The following is a 22,141-nucleotide window of genomic DNA, read 5'->3' as shown; positions in this document are numbered from 1 at the left end:
TATTTATTATCTTAAAATATTTATTTAAATCATAAAAATAAATACAAATCAATATTTACTTAACAGTACCGAAGACATAATCGAAGACTAGAATAGTTCGTAACGTAATTGGAAGTAGTAAACATTAATTAAACATAGTAAACATCAAGTAATCTTAAATTATGGCTTAATTTAGTTTTTAAAGAGCTTATGACTATAGGTATATAAAAACATTTTGTCAGTCATAATTATTATGAAACGTAAAATACTTAGAAATAATAAATACAGTATGTAGTGGATAGTTAGTTCATGGAAGAGTATATGGGACTATTTAACACTTAGGTACTACAAGTACTTATTGTAGAGCTTTCTTTGGGAAAATTACTTTGACAAATGGACGTTAAGCGAGCACTGGATTATAATACTTTTGAGCTTAAATGTACGTTTCTGCTATAATAAGTAGGTAAAAATCAATATGACATTCCAATTTATATCTCTTGAAGGTAATATTTACAGTTAACACATGTAAAATTTATTTAAAAAAAGCTGGCATTGAGATCGTTTATCATTTTAAAATTAAAAAAAGCATTTTATTGCAACCCAAAAATACCAATGGACGAACGACAATCTAAATATATCTACCGATGGAACCCTGAAAAACGATAATTTTGGTGATTTGGTATAAAAAGCTCGAGCGAATATTCCTACATTTTTAGTTTGGGTGATTTAGAAGAAATCCAAATGTAAGCATTCAATCATAACAAATTGCAAAGGTAAAACACACATACGAAAACTAATTTAAAACCTATGCTATAATTTAATGAAATATCACATTTATATGGATGACAAAATTTAAGCGGAATTTGGTCACTTGGGTCCGAAAAATATGTACATATATACAAGATCTACGATTGAATACTACTTACGTTAGTGATAGTATCACCGTCCATCATACGATTTGCTAGCCTTGCCCTTTTGTCATTTTCTTGCTTTATAAACATTAACAGTCTATCTATTAAGAACTTCTTATCGTGACCCTCTAAAACCAGCTGATTTTTCAGCACAGTTACCATGTGTCTGTTTGCCGAATTTACCGCTGTGTAATAATACAACAGTAGGAGCAGTACAATAAATACAGGCAAAGTAAACCCGGGGGTAGTTAAGAAACTAATTATATTTTGAACTAGCTGCGGAGTATCCATAAAAGCGTTTTCTACCAGAGACCAGATTTTCGTTAACCCTCGAAAAGGACCACAAGAAACACTAGGAGTCACTTCTGAGAAAGTATAAGCAATCGGGAATAATGCCACCGCATATGAGACCAGTGTAACAACCATAAACATTGATGTTGACCGAGAGGCCCTATATACTATACCGCTGGGCTTGCAGTTAATTAAACAGGCAAACTTCTTGACATAAAATAGTAAGAAAAATATGGCAAAAGCTATGCCACTGAGAAGAGGTGCAAAAAATATTCCTATCCAGCAAAGAGTTTGCGTGTAAACAACATCGAGAGCATGTTTAGGCAAATCAAAAGTTTGCTCTCCTATGAATCTAATGAATTTATTTCCTACATGCCTTGCAAGCAGGCTACGTAAAAAATTTATAACAAACGTTATCCCTAGTTGAACTGCAAAATCAGTTAAAAGCAACTTGTAGATTTGCTGTCCAACGAATGTCTCCCAGCATTCAGGCCGGCCTTCGCAAACATAGCAAGAATCTTGGTTTGCGTCCACTGCAGTATCGACACACCGAATTTTGCTGTACATAGAAACATAAAAGACAAGTAGAGCCGCTAGTCGTAGAAAAACCGTTCGTATTAACGCCATTCTGATTTGTACTAGAGGGCTGTACTGTTCGTACGAAAGCAAAAATTGAAATATAAATGGTACAGATATGTTAAGGGCTACTATACAAATTGAGGGTAAAAACTCATACAAAAGTTGGAGCATCTTCGTTTCATTGTTGGTAACATTTAAATCTTTTAGTTGCTGAGTTGCATAATTGAAAACAAAATAGATCACCCCACCACTTAATGCTAAAACAGCTAAAACAGTCGAGTTAACTAGAAACCTTAAAAATAGAATCCTCCATCTTTCTTGTCTCGTTCTACTTTGCCGCTCTTCTTCCATACGTTCCGTTTCTAACAGAGTCTTTAATTCAGTGAATATAGCTTTATGCTTAATTCTAGCACTCTTTTCGTTGTGAATACAAAAATCCCATCCCCCAAAAATCAGGTTAGAATATTGATAGAACTGACCTTCACCTTGCACCAATCGTTCCCTAAATCCTTTCGCTCCAGTCCTAACAATAGCTACTAAAGATATTAAAAAATATGTAACTGTGGTCAAAATATATGCCAAAGGAATGTTGTAGTACATATCAGTGTTAATAATTGAATACCTCTTTACTTCATGAGGGTAAAAGCCATAAAAAAGCGGTGTTCCTTCCAGTTGACCCGTACCTTGTATGATACTTAACGCCATATGCGATTTATTTATACCACAAAAATACTTGTCATAGCAATTTTCCAGTTTGTCACAATCGACTTTTCTATCATCCAAGAAAATCGTCGGTAAAACTATCAGAAATAAAACTAACAGTAAAATAAACAAATTAAGAAATAGTAGCCACTTAATGAAGCGAAAAAAGGCCACCACACCAGTTCCGAAATGTCCCTCAATGTGTTTCAGATCTCGCCTCCACAATTCCATTTTTTGATATGTTTCGGTTATCCTGGTGGTGAATTGTTGCCATGCCTTTTTACGTTTCCAACGGAATTGTTCGAATCCCTGAAGCCTTAAGTGTTGTTCGCTCTGTAAAATTTGATAAATCTTATAATAAAATTGTCTGGCAAAAAAATTTGTCATAATAGTTTGGGCATCAAATTATTGGAAATATAAGGAAAAAGTAATTAATAATGGCAATCTAGTAGTTCTATATCTAGCAGTTAAGTACTTACCATAATTTTTGCCTTTTCTTCCCTTTTTTTAGACATTGGAATTGGTAACTCTTTAATTTTCATAATTTCTTCCCAGGCTGTTTCTTCATTGGATCTGTATTAAGATAATACATTTTTGTATACAATTATAAATAGCAAGATAGATATTAATCTCTATTATTTACACAAGTGTTTTTTAAAAATATTTGAAAATACTTAAATCACAAAAAAAACTAGTGAAAAATGTTTTTTTTTATATTATTGTATAATTATCTTAATAGACAAAAGCTATAATATACAGTATACTATTTTTTTTAATTTATTTATCTTTCAACAATACAAATTGTTAAAATAAATAATAATAACCATGCAAGCTAATAAAATTAGACAATCAAAGAATAAACAAACAAACCTAAAATACAGTAATTAAAAAAATACATAATTTTTACTGTTTATGAAAGACTGGTTCAGGTATTACTATTACAGATATTAGCACATCTTGTCAGAAACAAGTTTTGTCTATAATATGCCTATTCCTCAACAGCAAACTAATCTAGACTTCTTTTGTACCTGAACCAGTTTTTCATAAACAGTAAAAATTATGTATTTTTTTAATTACTGTATTTTAGGTTTGTTTGTTTATTCTTTGATTGTGTTATTTTATTAGTTTGCATGGTTATTATTATTTATTAGCACATCTTGTCAGTAAGAAGTTTTGTCTATAATATGCCTAGGTAAAGTATAAAGACAATTATTAGAGAAAAGGGATTACAGTTAACAATGATGTAGATAAAGAAGTTATGCCATAGTTAAGATCATGTATCATTCTGAGAGTTTTATTATTTATTTATTTATTTATTTCAATATACGGCAGAGCCAGTTTACAAAAACAAAATAGATAATACAAAATACTAGACAATATAGCAATATAAATACAATACTAGAATTACAAAAAAAATATATATATACCAAGATAAAACCTCTGAAAAAACAGTCAACAGGGCTAAAAACTTAGCACTATCCAAGGAACGTAGGTTAAAGTGTAAGATTATTTATTTTTGATTTGAATGACCGTAAGCCGCCGGAAAATGGATCCAAACTATTTTCATTAAAGAAACGCAAAGTCCTAGTCAGTGGAGAAAAAAACCCATAGTTGGCCGAATGAAAGGGTAAACGAAACATAGAAGAGTTGATCCTTCTTTGACAGGTGTTAAAAGGAATTGCTTCCAAGATGGTAGGACAATGATATAAACCATTTAAGATCTTATAAAACGTTAAAGCATCAGAATAATGCCGTCTGACTTCAAGATTAGGGATATTAAATTGGACACTGATAGCATTATAGTCGATGTAATAATTACGAAAAATATTAACTTCAGCTCTATAAGCAAGGGATCTTAAGAATCTTCTTTGTACAGCCTCAAGGTGTTCAATATGAGAATCATAATAAGGGGACCAAATTACAGACGCATACTCAAGCAAGGAACGTACCAAAGAGTAATAAAGTAATTTGAAACAATAAGGTGAAAGATGTACACTATTTCTAGTGATAAAACCAAGACTATGCATACTCCTGTTAATAATATCCAAAATGTGTGGCAAAAAAATTAGCTTGGTATCAAAAAGAACACCTAAATCTTTAACTGTATCAACTGACTTGAGTTCGTTATTGTTGATTGTGTATTGATAATTAATAATTTTATTAGAACGACCAAACGAAATACATACACACTTCTTTACATTCAGTTCCAGACTATTGCTATTACACCACTCAGCGACACTATTTAAATCTGATTGAAGTAGCTCAGCATCAAGATATGACTCAATGGCTTTATACAGTTTAAAATCATCAGCAAAAGCAAGATGTTTTGAATGAACAATTACATCACTCAAATCTCTTATGAACAAGTTAAAAAAGACCAGTCCAATATGCGAACCTTGAGGCATGCCTGAAGATACTTCAATACCATTAGAAATATAATTACTTATCCTGACCAACTGTGTGCGACCAGTCAAAAAACTGTGACAAAACTCGACCAAAGTCCTACCAAGGCCCATAGCCCCAAACTTCTGAACCAGATGTTCATGACCAGCCCTATCAAAGGCCTTCGAGAAGTCTGTGTACACACTATCGACCTGTACAGACCTCTCAAAAGCACCAATCAAATCATACTGGTAAGTCAACAGGTTCGTCACCGTAGATCTACCCTGACAAAAACCATGCTGATGATCACTAAGCAATCGCCTACAGTGCCACGAAAATCGCACAGAAAACAACCTGTCAAACAGTTTAGGAACTACAGACTGAATACACACACCTCTATAGTTACAAATATCAGTTCTATCCCCATTTTTATGAATTGGAGTTAAAAAGCTTACCTTCCAATAATCAGAAAATTTGCCTGATGTCAAGCAAAGATTGAAAAGGTGATGCAGAGGCTTACTCAGAGTGCACCCACAGTTTTTAAGAAAAACAGATGGGATACCATCAGGGCCAAAAGAATGTTTGTTCGGAAGGCATAAGATTTCATCAAATATGTCCAATAAATATGCTATCAATCAAGAGAAATTTTCTTTGCACTCTTTCAATGACAGACCCAGGTACATTATAATATGGGGACCAGATTGCTGATGAGAGTTGAATATTATGGGTAATCCCTAGGTCACAGATCTGTGACAGAAAACTCAAGAAAACATTTTAGTTTTTATATTGAAAATATTCCCAAGGACAGTAAAATAGTAATTTAAATCTGTTAGTAAAAAGTGTTATTGAGGAAACTTTAAAAAATCTCTTTTTGTATAATGAAATTGTTTATTTATTTCTTTTAAGTAGTAATTCCTAAAGTCTTGTAAACTAAAAAGAGTCGCATTAATAAAATCTCAAATAAACTTTAAAAGGTGAACACCAATATATGAGTCACAGCTAGTAAAAGAGGATATAAGTTTAAAATAGTGTTAATAATGAAATTGGTTGATCAGAATATAGGTCAGGAACAAGAATTAATGAAAAAATGTTTAATTCTCAATAAAACAAATATTATTCTGAAACTGATATATAAACATCCTTCAGCACCAATATTTCAAGAACAAACTATGTAATAAAGCTTAATTTTCTCTAAAACATACTCTGATCATTTACCTCATCTCTGATAAATCTGGCAACATAGAAACTTGCACATCTCCACCAATTGTGGAAGCCCTTCTATGAACTGTAGAATCTCTTCTGTGAGACCTATTTTGTGTGTGTCTTCGTACTGTGCTTTTATTAGTTCTTGTGCTTCTACTGGTTCTTGTGTCGTTTGTTCTAAGTCGAATAGTTGCAGCAACTAAAAGAGAAAATTGGTTGCACTACTGCTACTAAGACCCTATACTGACTGATTATGATAGTGGGAATAAACAAGATAAATGAATGAAAACTTGATAATGTTCCTTTATGGTATATTTAGTTTAAAATGTATGTACCTGCTCTAGTTTGCTTGCTCGGCAGCAAAGTAGCCAACCTCTTGGGATCTTTCCATATTGCTTCCATATCTGCATCCCCAGGATAACTTTCCTGGTAAAATTCTGCCCCTGCCTCCTCCCAACCCCGTGATCGAGTGCATTTCTTCTTTTTCTCTCCTCCGGACATACTTTATTTGCTACCAAACTGGAGGACCATAGACTTAATAAATAAATAAATTACGGCAATTATAATGAATACAATAAAAAATGGGATATTCACCTGACTACGACGTTACATGTTAATAAATACTGATAAAGCACGTTTTATTATGTTTTCGAGTTAATATTATGCTCATTTTAATCACTTAATTGTAACAGTATATTTTTTAAAGGGTTTTGTTTTGTTGATGACGAAACTCCCACTCCAATACGTCATCGTACGTCAACCGTCAGAATCATAAACGTCAAACGTGTGGAGTTGACAGGACCGTACCAGGCATTTTACTCGAAGGAATCAAGAATTTCGTAAAGGTCTTAGAACATTGAAAGGCATTTAATGTTCTAGGCTAAAAGTCATATTTTCTATGATTGCATTTACCATGTTTACACACAACCATCAATGCGAATTAAGATAAAACGCCTGTGTAGACACCCGTAAACCATTTTAGCGTTACTAGGTAATTCGCATTTTAATTTTCACTTTGATTTTGTTGTGGTGGGTGTGGTTTGATTTTATCGTGTTTTCGCAAAATTTAAAGAATTATAGTTTTTTATTAGATATATCTTTAGTCAATCGCTTCAATCTAAGTAATTTATCAATAAATTATTTAGGTTGGCAATAAAAACAGCTAATTAACGTCAACCGTAAAACCTTTTCCATAGATTAAACTAGCTACGCAAGAAGCTTGTTTAATAGCTTGTGTAGCCAGTTTAATCTGTGCCTTTTCTTAAAATCGTTGTGTACACACATGCTAAGGCGTCTTGCGCTCTAATCCGCATTAAATGCCACGTGCAAACTTAGTAAATTAATTACAAAGAATATGTGGAGTAAAAAAACAGAAATATTTAGGAGCATAATAGATAAATTCGCTGAGCGGGAGTCTATAGTATGATATGGGTATAAGTATGATATGCTAATTAATCTTTTATAACTAGAAGCAATGCTTCATAGTTATAAAAGATTAGTTAGATCTCAAAACTTAATTGTACCTCCCACCTCTTATCTTTTGAATGCGTTTATATAAAAATTTTAAATTTGGTGCACATCATTAGCAACCTACTTTTTGGTCCCTAGCTCATTTTGCAAAACATCAAAATGGCAGCGGGACGCCATTTTGAAAAATAAAATAAATAGAAAGGGGAGTCATGCGATACATCGTTTGAAAATTCCACTGAATGCTTTATGGTCCTAGAATATTAAGTCATTATTTCTACCCAAAGCAAAATGTCAGCCTTCGTAATCCTATTTTTGGCATTTTTGTTTCTATTTAAAATACTTAAACTTTAGGTAAAACAGAAATGTAACCATTTCACTACAAAAGTTGTTGAAAACGTGCACCATTAACTTTAAGACAGTAAAATAATCTATAGAAGAACTCTTCCCGAACATTTTGGAAAGTGGCAACATACATATTGCGACATGCATCAATTATTCTTTGACGTAGATCGAAGATAGATCCTGGCTGGGTGACGTAGACTTTTTGTTTCAAGTAGCCCCATAAAAAAAAGTCCAGAGGTAAGATCAGGCGACCTAGCTGGCCACTCGGTCGGCCCTCGGGGACCAATCCACCGATTAGGGCAAGTATTCTCAACATTTCTGCTAAAGTGCAACTCAAATTCATGAGGATTGTTTTCAATAATCTTAAGGATCAGTAGTTCTATTGCATTTTCCAACATGTTTAAGTAAAGGTCCTCTGTCAAATTTTAATATAAATAAGAGAGAGGCCCAACAATGTGTTTCTCTATATGCCCGCCCACATATTGTGTGCGTGTTTCGCGAACTATGTGGGGATTTACGTAGCTCCAATAACGGACATTTTATCTATGAACACTACCATTAAAAAAAAAAGTACGTTCATCACTGAAACAAATGTTCTTCACATAAGCAAGGTGGTGTCCCTGGTCATTACTTCACAGAATTCCATACGTCGATCAGGATGATCTGTCAATTGATGAACCATTTGAATTTTATACGGATGAAATTTATGTTTTTTAAACACTCTTTTCACAGTAGCAGAAGGTAAATTACAGGTGTCGTATGGATCTCTTACCATAGCTGCTATAATATCCACCTATTTTTCTTCTGGGTAGCTAGGGACGCAAGACCTGAATGACGCAGACCTGGTAACGCTACCCGTTGCGGTAAATTTCTGAATTATCTCGCCAATCTACTTTCGACATACTGGACGATCAGAAAAGCGAACATTAAAAATTCTTTCCGTCTCATGTACCATCGTGCCGAAAAAAAACTGGGACATTAAAATTTAAGTAGGGAATTGTCTCCTGTTCTATCATAGTAAATCGCATTCCTTGGGTATGGTATGCATATTTACGCATTTTGAATTTTTGGAGTCTTAATAATTACATATTTAAATAATAATATTAATACAAAACATTTTTATTTTTCGATATTTATTTTTATTTGGAACACATATATCTTCTTATATGACATAATATCTTTTTTGATAATGTGGAATAAAAAATTATTAATAGTTAGTAAGCGCACCGTCGTTATCATTTACAGCTTGCAAACGTCGTGGCATACTTAAAATTAAGTTTCTGGTATATTCTTCGGTTATTTGGTCCCATGCGTCATCTATAATTAGGCGTAATTCATCCTGATTTCTAGGCCTAAAGTTATCTTTATATATATATTTTGCCATTTTACCCCAAACGTTTTCAATTGGGTTGATATCAGGGCTTTTCGAGGGCCACGGTAAAACTTGAATTCGTCTTTCGTCTAGATAGTTTTGAACTATACGGGCTGTATGTATAGGAGCATTATCATGTTGGAAGATAAAACCTTGCCCATAGACTACACCAACGGATGGCATCATAACATTGTTCAGGAAATTGCAATATCCTAAGGCATTAAGCGTTCCCTGCACTGTTTGACAAACGCCTGGTTCTCTAAAACTAATCCAGATCCAATCGTTTATACTTAAACGTCCACTTTGATTAGTCTTATGTGTATATCTTTCATCATATCTGGTATTAGAAGGCCTGTAAACGCGGATTTTGCCATTATTGCACGACTGAAAGGTTTGTTCAACCGAAAATATTACCGTTTCCCATATGTTGTCTTGGTGTGCGTATTGATGGGCAAATTCTAATCTTCTCTGTTTGTTTGCTTCAGTCAAAAATATTTTATTTCTTACACATCAACTTTTAATTTCCGAATTTCTTATCCTACTACGAGCTGTATTAGCAGAACCAGGAAAATGCGTGTCTTCTTTCGCCTATCTTTATTTATGTTTCAAACGGATTGTTTCTTAGAAAGCCAACTAACTCTCTATCTTGAATGTCATTTATAATTTTTGGTCGACCAGAACCTGGATTTCTTACAATAGCTCCATATTCTGCAATTTTTGCCTTAGCTAAGGAAATGGAATTTTTACTAATGCCCAATTCTTCTGCGATTCTTCATATAAGCTCCTCATAACTTCATCCATCAGACGAATTTATATTATCGCTTTTTGTTGAGGAGATAATGCAGGCATTTTGAAAGAATGATTTTGTTGACAGGGCTGTCATAAATACTATATTGTATACCTAGTAGGAAAAGCTTAACAATCCCGGGCGATCGTAAAAATTGCCAGTCGAGGCACAAGCCGAGACTGGCAATACGAAGTCCGGGAATGTGGCTTTTTCTTAAGTACCAATATGAAAAAGGTTGTAGACAAGTAGTAGGAATTCACCAATTTAGAAACATGCCTAAAATAGTGGCCAGTTATTTGAATTTGCCAAACTCGAAAGAATATACCGGCCTAGGCTTTCGTCGGTCTTCTGCCACAATGCTTGTTGATTCTGGTGGAGATATTACTAGTTTAAAGAGACTGGGTGGATGGAAATCAACAAACGTCGCTGAAGGATATATAGAAGAGTCTCTTACTAATAAGGAAGAAGTGGCAAATAAAATTTTCACAGCAGAAAAAAATCAAGAAAGTAAATCTAATATTTCTAATACTGCAGTAACCCCCAATATTAGTTATTGTCATATAAATAAAATTATTAGTTTGGAAAATATTCAACAAAATAATGCTATTAGTTCCCAAGTTCTTCCAGTTTTCAATACTTGTACTAATTGTCAAATAACAGTAAATATAACAAATAATAAGTAATAATTTTAAAATATAATGTTAACCTTGTTTGTGCTGAAAGTTTTAGAAATAAAATTGTTTAGGAAAAAACCTGAGGAAACATTGACTTTTTCTTTCAAATATGTTGTCAAAAATTTTATTATTTCTTATCGATTTTCGGCAAATTAAATTAACTTTGACAATATCAAAATATATTGTTCTAATAGACCAAGAGATTTAGGAGATTTTGCTGTCCCAGTTTTTTTTTTCGGCATGATAGTACATTACGATTTCCACCGTAAATGTAAATAATTTAAATTTTTTCAGCAAGATGAAGTGGACATTCTCGATTAAATCAAGGTAACAAAATAGCAAAAATATTCTCTCCTTTCGGTTTTATTCGCTTTTAAAGGTATTGGTAAACCAAATAAGTTTTTGTGTGGAAGAGTAACTTTTATGATAAACTGAATTATAATAATGTGACATTGACAAACATACAAACTCTAGTAGTGTTCATATATTTAATAGCCTATTTCTACTTTCATAACCCCTTGAAATTAAAATTAACTGAACTCCCCACCCACGCTGCAACTCACCCCTGGGGTTAAACAGGTGGTGGCTTTCCAGTATTATTGATCCAGAGACAGAAAATGCATAGCGCGCGCATTGTAAGTCTGCATCATCCCTAGTTTTTAATATTATGCACAAACAATACATCGAAGTTACTAATGGAATTTTTCTATTTTCCCTCGCGTGAACATCTTTTATAGCTCAGTAAGTAGACCAAACAAAAAACCCGACAATTTGGCCCAGTTTCTTTTTAACAACGAGAAAACATTCTGCGCATCCTGCTATAATAAATCATTAAAGCGGCTTTCAATACAATTAAAAATGCTTATTATTACATAAGAAAGCTTAGGCAAATGTGTGTAATTAGATGTTAAATATTCCTGGGTTAGTTATATGGGTCATTTGGTTGTAAATTTCGAAAAAAAGGTAATTTTCAAAATAGAAATAACTTGTTGCTTAGCTTTTATCACTTCAACCACTCAACCACCTGTACTATACGTGTGAATGAGAAATCATGATTAGTTAGTAGATTTAAATGTTAAAACTAAAGTAAGTATTTAAGAAAACTTTAATTATGAATTTAGAAAAAATCATTTATATTTTATCATTTTTAGCATATCACACTTTGACTTGGCAGGATGCCTTGCTGCAACATTTTAAAAAAAGGAAGTCCTGCTTTAAAGCGTTTAAATGAACATAAAGCGATGGATCACAGTTACACTGGAAACACCTCAAGAAATTTATCAGCCAAAACCCCTGTTATTTTACCATTATGCAAGCAAAAAGGTACTGAAGATTTACATATTTCACTGGAATAAATATTATAAATGATTATTTATTCCAGATAATATGGACAAAATATCCAAGAATCCAGACAACTCTTACGCTTTGCAAGAAGATCTAATATCAAGAAGCGTGGAAGAAACTGAAGCAGCACACGATTTGCTATCGCTTTCTCAGAGTCTTCCCCCTTTGCCTTCTCCAGTTGTAATAATGCACCGAACGGTAAACCAAATATGCTATATAGATTAGGTTTAATAATTATATATGAATTCTAGGAGGATTTATGTCCTGGAGATGGCTTGACTAATATGGCTCCTATAAATGAAACTTTATCAAATTACGTTCCTTCTAATCAACGTCAACTCTATTCAGAAAACAGATTAAGTTTAATCGGAAGTAAAGAGCCGACAAATTTGCTTTATTTAGTACAAGATGGCGAAGAACTTACTTTAGAAGTTCAACGTGCATTACCACTTAGTCCACCAAACAGCGAGTGTAGTTCCGATATAAAAGCTGTTTATCAGGTTAGCATTCTTGTATTTTTTTTTGCATTTTTCTCAATTATTACTTTATAGGCTTACAATAAGGATGACATATTAGTTGGCAAGCTTCAACGATTTTCTACCTCAGATGAAGTAGAAACGATTATTCTAGATGATTCAGAGGATCTAATCGTTTTGCCTCTATCACCTGAGATAGATGAGCCCCGGGACCATATTGAATATATATCAGGAACTGGGGTTATTGATTCCCAGGCGGCTGTCAGTTCAACTATCTCTGCTGAATCTGAATTTGAAGAGCAATCTGTTGATGAAGCAAAACCGTTTGAAAAAATTCACAGCAATAGGATGAAAATAAACGTTTGCTCAATTTCAAGTGACAAAACTGATCAGAAAGCTTTTAAACTAGAAAATAAGCCATATAAAAGCTTTTTCGGTAGCAATACGACTCAGAAACGGTTCAGTCTACAGCCACCTGCGAAGAAAACGTTTTCTACGTCCAAGTTAAATGCCAGATCGTCCAAAAAAGTGGTACGTTTTATCTGGTAACTTTTAAAGTTATTTTGCAATTACCATGTACTCTGTACCTAAAAAAGAGCTACTTAGGCATCAAAACCCTATAGGGAGAGAAGGTATTTTTATAAGAAATATTTATTCCTAAATTTTAACTTAAAAAATCATTTCTTTTAAATCCATGTACCAGAGTGTCGCAAATTCAAGGACTTCATTTTTTCGCGAGTAATTTAAAGCTAAAGAGCAAAATAGATGATACTTAAGTTTTTTTTTAAATCTTCGGTTATTTTCGAATAAATGATGGAAAAATCAGATGTTTCTATTTTTAACAGTCTTGTCTTTGTGTAGAATCATAAAAATAAAACTGCCTAAAATAGTTTAGGAAATGTCATGGTTAAAACTTAATCTTATGATAAAAAAATGTGTCACCAAAAAAAGTAGTACCAAAACTATTTTGCTCCTCTAATTTTCCACTTAAAGAATGTTCATTCATATTTACAGACTTCTAGTTACTTTTCACAGAACTTAAATAAACAAATTGTAAATATTTAAGCCCATGTACAGGATGTCGTAAATTCAAGGACTTTTAATTTTTTCTCACATAATTTAAAGCAGTAGAGCAGAATAGATGATAATTAACTATTTTTTTAATCTTCGGTTATTTTCGAAATAATGGTGAAAAATTTACATTTAAAATTTTTAACATGCAACATTTTTTACATCCAGCTGTTTATTCAGCTAGGTGCTTTACAAAAAATATATTAAGTGTTAAGAGTTATCTATTGATGTCAAAAAAAATAATGTTCATTCATATTTACAGACCTTTAGTTGCTTTTCCCAGAAATTAATTAAAAATATGTAAATAATTAAATCCATCATAGATTCGAGGACTTTTAATTTTTTTCGCACATAATTTAAATTTGTATAGGAAAATACAGTGAGGGATAAAAGTATTGGCACACTATGATTTTTGGAAGTTATGTGTTGTTATTGCCAAAATTAATACGTATTTTAAAATATTTATATCATAGATATCACCCTTGATACTTATAATAAATAGAAATTTAAAAACCGTTTTAGCAAAATAAAGATAAAATTAAAAAAAATATATTAAATTTAATATTGACACACTTAATTCCTAATGTGAAAGATTAGGCCCCTTAGACTGAAGAATTTAAATAAAATTCAACAAATATTTTAGGCTAATAACCAATACGAAAATAAACATTGTTGATTTTTGCTATGCAGATGGTAAGGCAGTAAATTGTTAAAATGCTTCGTAAAGGTCAAGAAACCACAGAATCTGAACGTAAAATTACTATTAACATGAGAAAAGAGGGTAAATCTTATGTTTAACAATTATTGTAATTATTAATCAATTGCTTCTAGAAGTAATAGTGTTCAAATACTTTTGTCCCTCACTGTACATGATAATTCAGTTTTTTTTAATCTTCAGTTATTTTCGTATAAATGGTGAAAAATTAATATTTTTTTATTTTTAACATAATTGTCTTTGTCTTGAAACATTTCATAGTTAGAACTTAATGTGCCATAAGAAAAAAATGTGACGTCTAACATAACAGTTCCAAAACTATTTTGCTCATCTAATTCTTCACTTAAAAAAATGTTCCTTTATTCTTAGAAATCCCTAATTACTTTTCCCCAGAAGATAAATGCCCCTTTATGACATATTTTAAGCATATTTCTTTAATATTAAAAAAACAACACCTCCCCATATCTATTTAATACCCAAAAACCCATTTTATACCCCTTATAACATACTAAAACTATATTTTAGAAATATTACAAAGTAAAGCGAGAAGCTGAAGAAAAAGAAGAACCGCCAGAAACGCTCCAGAAATCAAAGTACTGCTGCATTGAATGCGGAAAATGCTATGCGACCCCGAGCAACCTCTCTAGGCATAAACAAACCCATAGGTAAACCCATCTTAATTATTTTAAATTGGAATTTAAAATTTATTATATTTTAGAAGCCTGGATTCAAATTCAGCGAAACGTTGCCATACATGCGGTAAGGCTTACGTTTCGATGCCAGCACTGGCGATGCATCTACTCACTCATAAACTTGCTCATTCGTGCGATATTTGCGGCAAACAATTTTCAAGGCCGTGGCTCCTGCAGGGGCATCTTAGATCACACACCGGAGAAAAACCTTATGGGTGCGCTTATTGCGGAAAAGCTTTTGCTGATAGGTAGGCTTGTTGATTATTTTATTGTGTCTTAAAGTTTGTATTCAAATTACATCGAATATTCTAAAATAAGCAAAAAGTTTTACAGACGCATCTTCTGACGGCGTCTCCTCTTTGACACTCCCTGGTATTTTTAGGGTATTAAATTAAGTTAATTTTTTCTATTCGGCTTACGGTTTTGCTAGAAAATGAGATTTAGAAGAGTTATGCAAAAAAAGCAAGAGGGAATATATACGAGGGCGGTTCAGATGTGATGGAGACAAATGCTGTAGATGGCGCGCATATATGTTTTGAAGGTCGTGGCTCAAGTATGTGAAAGCTGGGAATAGTGTGGCATAGTTTCGTCAGCAGCGCATGTGCTGACAAAATCAAAATCAAAACTTTTATTATCCAAAAAAAAAACACACAGACACAAAGTGTATGAATTTCGTCATAGTTTTACATGTTATAATCTCGACCTAAAAAGAAATATTGCTAACTACCTAGATAACTAAAATTCAAAAATATCCACCCATACTATGTATTAAGGTACCTGCGGCAAATAAGGCCCAGCTAAGGAAAAAATGCTTTATTGTGTTATCAAAAATTTAAATAAAAACAGGACACTCCAAATATTGAAAATATGAAGCCTTTTTAACAAAATAATACATTAATTAAAAAGTTTATTATTTTGATTAGGCTTTTGACAAGCTTTGTAAAAAAATATGAAAGTGGGCCTTATTATCCAACTGTTCGGTAAATAAGGCCCCATTAAATTAATGATGTCGGTTAAAAAGGCTCATCAAATAATAAAAATATAAACGGAAAAAATACATTTCTAACCAAGAAACAAATTTGACCATTAAAATCTGGGAGCAGTTTAGGCAGATAAAGTCGTCATCATCATTTTGTGAAAAGCCAACACACGCTTCGTGACACCAAGTCCCGCACGCTATGCACTGTCTCATGTCGATTTTATCTTATGTCTGGCAAACAAAACAACACCAAGAGTCCGTAATTGAAGTCCTTCTTCCAATACCTTTTGAAGATGACGGTATCGGCTCCTTAGAAGCAGATATTTTGGATGGCTTCGTGGTGGACTAATTTCTGTCCATCCACACAAACACTTACACTTTCAATGTCTATAGAAGATGTCTTCGACCGTCTACCAAATATACAAAATTTTGATTTTGTGGTATTTAAGCTTAACTTATTGTTACAAACCCAGTCAAACAAATTGCCAAGTTCTATATTCATGTCGCAAACCATTTGCTTTAGATTTTGACCAACTATATAGAGCATAGTATCATCAGCAAATAAAATAATATTTGATTTTTGAGCCACCCTAACCATATCATTAATGTAAAATAAAAACAATATTGGACCCAGAACAATACCTTGGGGCACACCGACATCGACATTTACAGTTTCAGACATAGCATTATTAAACTTCACACGTTGTAACCTATTACACAAATAAGACTTTAACCACTTTAAAACGTTCAGCTTAATTCCTATGTGCTCTAACTTACCCAACAATATATCTCTATCAACAGTTTCAAACGCCCTTTTAAAATCCAAAAACACAGCCAACACATAATTACCTGAGTCAATTGCCTTTAAAAAATTATCACAGATATTCAGAAGTACAGATTCACATGAATGACGTTCACGAAAGCCAGATTGGTTAGGAACTATAATTTGGTTGTTATCACAGAACTGCAGTTACTCTTTTACACATACTTCTAAGACCTTTTCATATGTAGGAACAGTATTGATAGGACGAAACACATTAGACAACTTGGTATTTGGCACTTGGTATTTGGGATTGGTGGTGGGTTTGGTAACTGATGCAAAAAGATCTTTAGTCACTGCTTGTGCCCTGTAGTTAAGTGATTTCTTCTTTGCTATGTTAGTTTTTCTTTCGAAAAGTTCAGGGGTTGATAGTAATTCTTTAAAAGATTTATTAAGATGGTCATTATTAATGTTTTGAGTAGAGGTAGTGTTAGTAGTAGCTTGTGAGTTTTTGTTTATTTTGGAATTTCTCATCATCTCCTTTAGCGTAGTTAAAGGCATGTGATCTTCAGAGTCATCTGAGTCATAGTCGCGTGACAGATTATTGATAGTGCTCACAACGGTAACATTTGTTGGTTCCGGAATTATGTTAATTTCCTGCTGAGGCTATTTAATATTTTCTGGAGGACGTTGAGTTGCTAACGAAAGGGCAAACGCTGATTCAGGTATGACACTTGGATGCAGTGGAAACATACCAGTGGCTCTAAATCGATTGACTATATTTTCGAGAATCATACATTTGCTCCAGACTTTGGAGAAAATATAACCAAAGCGGCTTTTATTAAGACGTCGGTCTGGATGCGTATCCCAATATCGAAGAAGCTCCTGATCCCAATGATACTCGAACGAGCGATAAACAGCCTTGTCCAACGGTTGGAGCTCGTGGGTGGTATTCGACGGCAAACAAAACAGTCTAAGTCCCACTTGATCTGCAGCATCAACGATTGAAATATCTAGGTGGCTAGAAGCTCCGTCAAAGATAAGTACAGTCCTACTCTTCTACCCTTCTCTGCCATTTTCACAAGGGAACCCGGTGGCAGACCATCTTGCCATTCAGGCTTCAATCTTTTGCCCTTAAATATGATCATTTTATCAATATCATTTCTCTGTAAATATCAGAGAGCTTGACAAAATAATCATTTACTATGAATTTATTGAGCTTTTGAGCTTTTCCAGGATTGATATAAGTTGAGCTTTCCGTCTAGCAAGATGTGGGTTGCGCTTCAAGAACCCGTAAAGCCAATCTTTTCCAGCTACACCTTTAGACGTGTGAAACGGGTGTTTAATGTTATTATCGACACAGAATTTAAAAGCCGATCGTCTTACTAACAGAGGAGTTTAAGGCATGCCAATTTCACACAAACGAATGATTCTTTCCGAAAATTGATTTTCCTGATTTGCTGTTAATATGTTAGATCTACCCATCTTTTTTATAGCGTTTCCAGATTGTATGTGGTTCCATAGGGTTCTTCTCGGAATTTTGTAATGTTCTGCGACTTGTCTTTGTGACATGGTTTGGGTTTGTATGGCATTTATGGCAGACTGAAGTTGCTCTGACGTCCATATTGCACGTTTTGTACTTTCTCCTGGCATTTTAGGTATCCTTCTGGAGAGAAATTAAAGATAGAAACCTTGTCGTTCAATAAGGCCCACCATTTATATTCGGTGGCCTTAATATCCGAATTGGCAATTTTTATTTAAAATCTAAATAATTAAAAACTTATTTACCTTTTTGACTATATTTTTACATCAAAAGATGCTCTGTGAAACAGAGAATGTAAGAAACCCAAACAGTAGAACCAAAGTTCGTTAAGTCAAAAAAATTTACGAAAATGTGGCACACGAGAATTAAAAAACGGACAATTGCGACACATCAACTCCGAAGATAATTTAACACTATTCCCGCGTGCTGCTTCCTTTGAGTTCGTTATAGTAATATGTGGTATATCTAAGGAGGGAAGTAATTTGACGTTGTCAGATTTGGGTTATAGTTTTAAATATTAAAGATATGGTCAGTGGGCCTTATTGACCGCCGGGCTTTATTTGCCGCAGGTACCTTACAAAAAAAGTTAAAATAGTCAAAAGTAAAGTAACATTACACATCCAAAAAAAAAGGTTAAAAAGAAAACATTACATTACATCGTTAAAAAAGTTATAATACTTAACTGCCTAATCGGCTAGATAGCTATTTACATTATAAAAACATTTATTGGCTAGGAATTCCTTTAACTTTCTTTTAAATATCGAAATGGTTTTGCTAATCTTTGTACCATTCGGTAATTTGTTGTATAGTTTTGGACCTATTCTTAATACAAATTTTTTAGAAATAACTAGCCTGCTATGAGGCATGGACAAGTCATTTCTAGAACGAGTTAGGTAAATATGAAAACTACCATTAACAGTTAAGGAACTAAAATTTTTTTAAACATATAAGCAAACTTCAAATATATACACACACGGGACCATCAAAATTCTATATTCCCTAAAAAGAGGTCTCGAAGTCATCGGTGATACTCCGGCAATACACCTGTTTTTGGCTAATAAACGCTCGACGTGCATGCTACGTACAGCCCCAGGCCCCAGGGCTGAATACCGTACAAAATTCGTGAGTGTATAATAGCGTGGTATAGATAAATTAGTTGATTAATTTCCATTACCGACCTAAGGTTCCTAATGGCATAACATAAACTACCGAGCTTCATCGGCTACTCAGCACAATGAGATTCCCAGGAAAGTGAATCATCCAAAGTTAAGCCAAGAAACTTAACTGATTTTAGGCGTTCCAAACAATCGTTACACATAAATTAATATCACTATTTATTTGACTATGACATGCATGACAAAAGATATAATTAGTCTTTTTATTGTTCAAGTAAAGTTGATTTAAAATAAACCAATTGCTAAGTTCCTCTAAGGATTTCCCGCAGATAAATCAATTGATTCTATGTTCTGTTTTCTGACCAGCGCAGATGTAGCATCGGCATAAATGGTGACACTATGTGTTATTGCCAGAGACAAGGGATTAATAAATAAAAGAAACAACACCGGGCCCAATACGGAACCCTGTGGGACCCCAATGTCCACTTTAAGGTTTTCAGAGCGCCTACTAGATCCAGAGCTATCCCTCACTGCTACATATTGTGAGCGATCTGCCAAAAATGATGCAAACCAGCTTAACACTACTCCCCTTACACCATAGGATTCCATTCTATCCAAGAGTAAAGTGTGATCTACGTAGTCAAACGATCGACCATGAGTCAATGTCAAGTGTCGACCGCTGTTGCGCAATGTATTGTCATTAATTTTTCATTGTGGAAAGGCGTTTAAAACACGCAAATTTGTCTATTTTTTGCAAAATCAGTTCGGTAGTGAGTGCCTGCGTAAGGCTATGTGTTTAACAGGGCCAAAGCATTCAAGGATGGTCGCGAAACCGTCGTTACTGTTTCTTAATTATTACTTTTGTACCTGCTTCTAACTGTGATTCTGCTCAGCGGTGTACTATTAATTAAAATATTATTTTTAGATCGAACTTGCGAGCTCACGTCCAGACCCATTCCAAAGAGAAAAGATTCGAGTGTCCCTTTTGCCTTAAAGGGTTCGCGCTTAAGTCTTATCTAAATAAACACTTGGAAACCACGTGTGCCTATCCGGCCGGACTACCTAAAGACGATAATCAAAAGTCCAAAGAGATTATAAAGAAAAACGCTGAAACGCAGACGGTTACTTTTGAGGAAAATGTGGATCTCTCTATCGTAATCAATTAAAAAAGACAAACAAATTCGCAGGGTTTATCAATATTTTTGTGACAGATTTTTTTTTGTTTTACGGGACAAAGTGAATTTGATTATCCCAACCCCGCGCTAATTAATCATCTTAATTATGAGAATTTAGAATCACATTGCACGCAAACCATCCAAGGGAAAAGGGTATCGAAGAAATGACAATCCATATTTTATAATTTGTTTGAATCAGTTCAGGTTAAAATCGGCACAATTAATTTATACTAAAAAAAAATCTGCTACAGAAATATTTGCTTTTTTAAGCATCTTAATTAAAGTGTATTATAACAAGCAATACTGATAACGATAAGTACTTTTATACATTTCACAAATGATATTTATTACATATTGTACTAATAAGTTATTTTTTAAAACTTTACAAGTTCAGTATTCATTTGTTCTTAATGTTTCTTGTAGGACTGAAAGTAACCAAAGAAATGTTAGTTTGAAAGCTTTGTCTTTGTAGACTCACTTACACCTTCAAATAAATTCTACGTAACTATATTACTTGTTTTAATGGCTTATTTATACCAAGGCAATAAAGAATAAACAAAACAATAAAGAATATATAATTTATAAATAATTCAGAATAAATACAAAATTTTAGCACTGACGCGACGGGCAAAACATAATGGGTCCTTTGTTCAGTTAGCTTAAGTTCACGCTTAGATTGACGAGCGTATATTGGTTTGATCTCTCCAGTTAAATGCTTTTTACGTAAAATCTCATAACGAAAAGAACAATGTACAAAAATTGAAAAACAGAAATATTTCAGACCGACTAGCAAAGAAATGTAAAGCACGTAAATGCAGGTGCGCTTTATTATTAGCGGTTTGTCCGGCTCGCTTGAGTTCACGTTTGGATTAACGAGCGAGTATTCATCTGATTACATTAATTCAATACTCTCAAGTTATATCATAACAAAGAGAACGATGCATAAAACTTATAATAGAAAAAATATTTAAGACTGGCAAGTGGGAAGGAGGCACGTAAATGTGCTCGCGAAATATAATTGGCCGTTTATTAGGCTCTCTTAAATTCAGGATTGTATCGACAAGCCAGTATTTGTCTAATCGATTTGATTGTGGGCTTATTTTGAAGGTTACCTACCTCATAACGAAAAGAATTATAAGTGATGTATAAACAAGTCTAAAATCCGAAATGCAAATCACGCAGGTACTTGCCAGATATAAAGCTGACCTCTTTTTGGGCTCGCATAAGTTTTTTCTATCAATTTTGGAAATTCTTATTGCTCAATTTTTTATATAGTACTCTTTTCTGGAAAATTTAACTATACAGAGTGCGTAAAATAACTGAATTGTTAGTTATTTTGTACGGTTATCGAAATGCTTAAAGTAAATTCTTAGTATGACTTGAAATGTGCAAGTTTCAATTATGAAATATCATATATACAGGGATTGAATAACCGCGATATTGCGGCTAAATCTTAAAACGCAGAAATCTTTAATAGAGGAAATGTTATTAGAGTTAGAGAGGCTACTTTTTAAAATTAGTTTGCTTGATACAGGGTGTCAACCAAATATACGGGGTGATCAAAATCGTTACTCAAATA

At 33.4% G+C, this 22,141-nt stretch overlaps 2 protein-coding genes across 5 annotated transcripts; one reads left to right on the top strand and one right to left on the bottom strand.

The window, feature by feature from the left end:
- Window position 1: 1 nt before the first annotated feature.
- LOC126736357 (transmembrane channel-like protein 7) lies at window positions 2-6,793 on the bottom strand. Of its 2 annotated transcripts, none has more exons than XM_050440677.1 (5): window positions 6,642-6,793; window positions 6,383-6,581; window positions 6,060-6,246; window positions 2,942-3,035; window positions 2-2,795 (listed from the first exon to the last, which is right to left on the bottom strand). In XM_050440677.1, the coding sequence occupies exons 2-5, from the start codon at window positions 6,546-6,548 to the stop codon at window positions 885-887; spliced, it is 2,358 nt and encodes a 785-aa protein (XP_050296634.1). In that variant the 5' UTR covers window positions 6,549-6,581; window positions 6,642-6,793; the 3' UTR covers window positions 2-884. The 2 variants fall into 2 exon arrangements, with proteins under 2 accessions (XP_050296634.1, XP_050296642.1); XM_050440685.1 differs by having other exon boundaries at window positions 6,383-6,566; window positions 6,642-6,781.
- Window positions 6,778-21,013, top strand: LOC126736369 (zinc finger protein 33A-like). Of its 3 annotated transcripts, none has more exons than XM_050440706.1 (8): window positions 6,778-7,038; window positions 11,844-12,015; window positions 12,074-12,234; window positions 12,288-12,536; window positions 12,588-13,043; window positions 14,824-14,963; window positions 15,017-15,238; window positions 20,313-21,013. In XM_050440706.1, the coding sequence occupies exons 2-8, from the start codon at window positions 11,868-11,870 to the stop codon at window positions 20,551-20,553; spliced, it is 1,617 nt and encodes a 538-aa protein (XP_050296663.1). In that variant the 5' UTR covers window positions 6,778-7,038; window positions 11,844-11,867; the 3' UTR covers window positions 20,554-21,013. The 3 variants fall into 3 exon arrangements, with proteins under 3 accessions (XP_050296663.1, XP_050296669.1, XP_050296655.1); XM_050440712.1 differs by lacking the exon at window positions 6,778-7,038 and adding an exon at window positions 10,918-11,019; XM_050440698.1 differs by lacking the exon at window positions 6,778-7,038 and adding an exon at window positions 11,048-11,433 and having other exon boundaries at window positions 20,313-21,012.
- The last annotated feature ends 1,128 nt before the right edge of the window (window positions 21,014-22,141 follow it).

This window comes from Anthonomus grandis, chromosome 1, assembly GCF_022605725.1.
Source record: "Anthonomus grandis grandis chromosome 1, icAntGran1.3, whole genome shotgun sequence".
Lineage (NCBI taxonomy): Eukaryota > Metazoa > Arthropoda > Insecta > Coleoptera > Curculionidae > Anthonomus > Anthonomus grandis.
The sequence above is the reverse complement of the archived record's forward strand: the minus strand, read 5'-3'. Positions and strand labels throughout refer to the sequence as shown.